At 42.6% G+C, this 5,520-nt stretch overlaps 1 protein-coding gene across 1 annotated transcript; it reads left to right on the forward strand.

Annotated features, from left to right (window-relative positions):
* The first annotated feature begins 4,566 nt into the window (after window positions 1-4,566).
* LOC112663145 (olfactory receptor 9G4) lies at window positions 4,567-5,520 on the forward strand. The gene has a single exon (XM_025451724.3). It carries the CDS (start codon window positions 4,582-4,584, stop codon window positions 5,518-5,520), a length of 939 nt encoding a protein of 312 aa, XP_025307509.1. The 5' UTR covers window positions 4,567-4,581.

Below are 5,520 nucleotides of genomic sequence, written 5' to 3' on the forward strand. Positions count from 1 at the left end.
GAGTTCTAGTTTCAAAGTATTGTGGTCTGAAAATATGCGGGGGACAATCCCAATCTTTTGGTATTGGTTGAGACCTGATTTGAGACCTAGTATGTGGTCTATTCTGTAGAAAGTTCCATGTGAACTTGAGAAAAATGTGTATTCAGTTGGGTTCAGATGCAAAGTTCTGTATATATCTGTGAAATCGATCTGGTCCAGTGTATCATTTAAAGATCTTGTTTCTTTGGTGATGCTGTACTTAGAATATCTGTCATTTGCAGAAAGCACCATGTTGAGGTCTCCCAGTATTAGTGTATTATTATCTAAATATGTCTTTACTTTGGTCATTAATTGATTGATATACTTGGAAGCTCCCACATTAGGGGCTTAAATATTCATGACCGTTAGGTCTATCCTCTTGTTGAATAGACCCTTGAAGTATGATATAGTGTCCCTTTTCATCTCTTACTACAGTCTTTGGGATAAAGTTTAATTTATCTGATATGAGGATTACTACCCCTGCTTTCTTTTGAGGACCATTTGAATGGTAAATGGTTTTCCAACCTTTCATTTTGAGGCTGGAGGTGTCCTTACGTCTCAAATGAGTCTCTTGTAGATATCCAGTCTGAAACCCTGTGCCTTTTGATGGGATCATTTAACCCATTCACGTTCAGAGTTACTACTGAAAGATATGAATTTAGTGTCATAATACCTTTCAGTCCCTTTTTTTGTGGATTATTTCTTTGTGCTTCCTCTTTCTTTTACAGAGTCCCCCTTACTATTTCTTGCAGAGATGGTTTGGTGGTCACATATTCATTCAGTTTCTGCCTATCTTGGAAGCTCTTTATCTCTCCTTCTATTCTGAATGAGAGCCTTGCTGGATAAAGTATTCTTGGCTGCATGTTCTCATTTAGGACCTTGCATATATCCTGCCAGCCCTTTCTGGCCTGCCAGGTCTCTGTGGAGAGGTCTGCTGTTAATCTAATATTTCTCCCCATATAAGTTAGGGATCTCTTGTCTCTTGCTGCTTTAAGGAATTTCTCTTTATCTTTGGAATTTGCAAGTTTCACTATTAAATATTGAGGTGTTGAATGGTTTTTATTGATTTTGGGATGGACCTCCCTATCTCCTGGATCTGAATGCCTGTTTCCCTCCCCAAATTGGGGAAGTTCTCAGCTATGATTTGTTCAAATATGCTTTCTGTCCCTCTGTCTCTCTCGGTGCCCTCTGGAACCCTAATTATATGTAGATTTTTCTTTCTGAGGCTATCATTTATTTCCCTTAACCTTTCCTCATGGTCTTTTAATTGTTTTTCTCTTTTTTTCCTCAGCATCCTTCCTTGCCATCAACTCGTCTTCAATGTCACTCTCTTTCTTCTACCTCATTAACCCTCATCGTTAGGACTTGCAGTTTGGGTTGCATCTCATTTAATTGGTTTTTGATTTTGGCCTGATTAGGACTAAATTCTGCACTGATGAAGTCTCTTGAGTCCTTAATGCTTTTTTTCCAGAGCCACCAGTAGCTTTATAATTGTGCTTCTGAACTGGCTTTCTGACATTGAATTGTAATCCAAATTTTGTAACTCTGTAGGAGAGAGGACTGTTTCTGATTCTTTCTTTTGTGGTGAGTTCTTCATTCTAGTCATTTTGCTTAGTGCAGAGTGGCTGTATGAGCGGGCTGCATCAAGAAAATCAACCACAACCTAAGCAAATTTCACCCTAGATGATTCTGATGAGGTCAGAGACCAGAAATTGAAAACAAAGATCAGAACAAAATAAAACAAAAGGACCACTAAAGTGAAAAACAAATTTTAAAACAAAGTAGTAAAAATAAAAAGCCAACAATCCCAAAGAAGAAGCAAAAAAAGAAGAGAAAAAAGCAAAATTAAAGAGGAAAGAAAAAAAGAAAAAAGAAAAAAAAGAGAGAGAAAAGGGGCGGGGATTGGGAGATGGTTGTGACGAAGTTGTAGTAGAGGGAGAATGTAGTCTATCTGAGGGTTCCTAGAGTGTGATCCTCTTGGTTCTGAGTATATTAATCTCTGTATGTTAGAAGATGCTCAGTCCCAAATTTATATAAACCAGAAATATTTGTAGGAAGCTCCAACATTGACCACCAAAGCATAAATGAGATAAAAGAGGGGGGCAAAATGGGAATGAGGAATCTCACAGAATGAACCAGCTCGGTATACCACTTGGTTCTGGGTGCATGCTGATCATCTTTTAGAAGGTATTAACTTCTGCCTTTGTAGAACAATATGAGGCAGGGAAAACAAACAAACAAACAAACAAACACCTATCTTATATATCTCCCAAAATTAAGTTGAGTATGTTGAAAGGAATCTAGAAGTGGAAAATATATCTAAGACCTGTAATTGTAGAAATATGAAAGCCAAAATGGAAGAAAGTTAAAAATTAAGAATTGGTAAAATATTGTAGTTAAGATGGGAAAAGAGAAAAAATATTGGGAATTTTTAGTCTGATATAAAAACGAGTTGTACTAGAAAAAGGAAAAAAGAAAAAAGGAGGGGGGTTTCTCTCTAGTTCTATATACTGTAAATCTCTCGACTTCCCCTGGAACTTTCCAGTTCTGCTCGGTTAAGAACTTGCTCTTCCCCGGTCCTCCCAGCTGGTCTTCTGGGGGAGGGGCCTGCTGTGCTGATTCTCAGGTGTGTGCACCTGGAGGAGATGCCCCGCCCCTCGCCAGGTTGCGGGCTCAGTGGGAGCTGTTTCCCACGTGAGGCCCCTGCTCCCTGGTGGCCCCACTCAGTCCCAGGCACAGGGTGACACCAGGAGGAACAGCCACCCCGGCTGCAGCCAGCTCTCCAGCTCTGGAGTCAGCTCCTGCAGTAACTCCTGTAGCTCCCCGTCTGCAGGGTCCTGGATGCTCCAGGGGCAGGGGGCACTGACCTGCACAGCTCAGGGCACCCTGCAGCAGGAGCGTCCTCCCTGTCCTGGGCCCTCCCCGCCTCTGTCTGTCCCGGGGGAAGTGCAGGATCCTGGGCTGTGTCCCCTGATGCCCTGGGATTCGGGACCTGCACTGCTAGGATTGCTCCTGGAGCTGTGCAGGCAGGCCCCTCAGAGCTGAGCTGCCCGAGCTTTCCCTGAGGCTCCCCGGGCACCCTCCAGCCCTTTAGGGAGCTCGGCCCACCGTGTGCGGCAGCTCTCCCCCGGGGGGCACCTCCTCTGTTAGTGACCCCGGGGATCTGGGGGCTCCATGCCCCTCCTGGTATCCTGCCCGAGCTCCCTGCTGAGCGCCTTTCCCTCCGGGAAGAATCCAGTGTGGATTTTTTAAGGTTCCCGCTTCTCTGGGGCGGGGCTTTCCTGTCCCTAGGCTCCCGCCGCCCTCTTAGCCCGGCTCTTCAAGGGGTCCCTCCCCTGCTGGACTCTTTTATTTTATTTTATTTTTTCCCACTTTACTACGTTGTTAGAATCCAGAACCTTTCTCTCTGTAGCATTCAGGATGTTCTCTCTTTAAATCTCAAGTCAGATTTGTAGGTGTTCAGGATGGTTTGAAGGTTACCTAGGTAAGTTGGTGGGCCAGGTGAGTTGGGGACCCTACTCCTCTGCCATCTTGCCCCACCTCTCTAAAAAAAGGCTTTTTAAAAGATCTTTTTGTTAATTAAAGAAATTCAGGTTATCAGAGGATTATATATTGTCTTAGCCAGCCGAGCAAGAGAAAAAAATTTACTTCTAAAAAACATAAATGGCTTAACAATTGAGAACACATACTCTTTTTTGTTTAAAAGATGTTATTTATTTATTCATGAGACACACAGAGAGAGGCAGAGACACAGGCAGAGGGAGAAGCAGGCTCCTGCGGGGAGCCTGATACGGAACTGGATCCCAGGATCCTGGGATCACGACCTCAGTGTAAGGTAGATGCTCCACCACTGAGCCACCCAGGCATCCCAAGCACATACTCTTGGTAAGGAAAATTCTGGGTTCAAATACCAGCTCTGCTGGTGATCTATTCTGTGACTGTGGAATTTTTTCTTAAACTCCATGAGAATCATAATAGTATCTACTTTATAAAGTTGTGGAAAGGATTGTGTGGTTCAGGGTTAGGATTTAGGATATTAACTGGTACAGCGAGTAACATATATATTATATTATATCATATTATATGTAAATGTTGTATTGATAGTCACAGGAGTGGTATAGTATATTGGTATCTGTATAATTATCAGCATAAAGCCTGACACATAAATTCTCAACAATGCATGAAGTATACTAAAATTTTTTCAGCACTTACTATGTACTTGACATGGGATTAGATATTTTCATGCATGTCTTCTTCACTCAATCAAACAAACTGTTTAGGGCTTCATTTTTCTTCTCTGTTTGGTGGGACTAAGGGACTTACCCTGCATTAAAAAATTAATAAGTGAAAGCCCTAATTTCACAATCAAATTTGAATAGCAATTCCTGTGGTCTTCCCAAGTCACAGACTGAAGTTCTATCATTCTAGTTAATCATAGATAAAAGTCCATAAATGCTCTAGTAATTACTGATTTAACTTATACCTTTGTTTATTTCAATAGAAAAAATCACAAAATGATTTTTTTTCCCTCAAAACCTTTGTCAGGCTTTCTCCTCTGTGGACATGGAAGTAGGAAACCGTACCATTCTGACTGAATTCATCTTGGTGGGCTTCTCAGCAGACCCACGGTGGCAGCTGATTCTATTTGGAATATTTCTGATGCTCTATTTGATGACTTTGTCAGGGAACATGACCCTGGTTATCCTAATCCGAATTGATTCCCGCCTGCACACCCCTATGTACTTCTTCATTGGCAATTTGTCCTTTTTGGATTTTTGGTACACTTCTGTGTATACTCCCAAAATCTTGGCTAATTGTGTCTCAGAAGATAAACGTATTTCCTTGGCTGGATGTGGAGCCCAGTTGTTCTTTTCCTGTGTTGTAGCCTACACAGAATGCTATCTCCTAGCCGCCATGGCATATGACCGGTATGCAGCAATCTGTAACCCATTGCTTTATTCAAGTATGATGTCCAATTCTCTCTGTACTGGGCTTGTTGCTGGCTCCTACTTAGGAGGACTTTTGAATGCCATAGCCCATACTGCTAACACTTTCCGCTTGAGTTTCTGTGGTAAAAATATCATTGACCACTTCTTCTGTGATGCACCACCATTGGTAAAAATGTCTTGTACAGATACCCATGTCTATGAAAAAGTCCTCCTGGGTGTGGTGGGCTTCACAGTCCTCTCCAGCATTCTTGCCATCCTGGTTTCCTATTGCAACATCCTTCTGGCTATCCTGAGGATCCGCTCGGCTTCAGGAAGGCGCAAAGCCTTCTCCACCTGTGCTTCACACCTCATTTCGGTCATGCTCTTCTATGGATCCTTGCTCTTCATGTATTCAAGGCCAAGTTCCACCTACTCCCTGGAGAGAGACAAAGTGGCTGCTCTGTTCTACACTGTGGTCAACCCATTGCTCAACCCTCTCATCTATAGCCTGAGAAACAAAGACGTCAAAGAGGCCTTCTGGAAAGCAACACAAACCATAAGGCTGCAGAGATGA

This window comes from Canis lupus, chromosome 18 (assembly GCF_003254725.2).
Source record: "Canis lupus dingo isolate Sandy chromosome 18, ASM325472v2, whole genome shotgun sequence".
NCBI lineage: Eukaryota > Metazoa > Chordata > Mammalia > Carnivora > Canidae > Canis > Canis lupus.

Bases quoted from the DNA above. Each gene is read 5' to 3' on its own strand.
- LOC112663145 (XM_025451724.3), top strand. From the start codon at position 4,582: ATGGAAGTAGGAAACCGTACCATTCTGACTGAATTCATCTTGGTGGGC.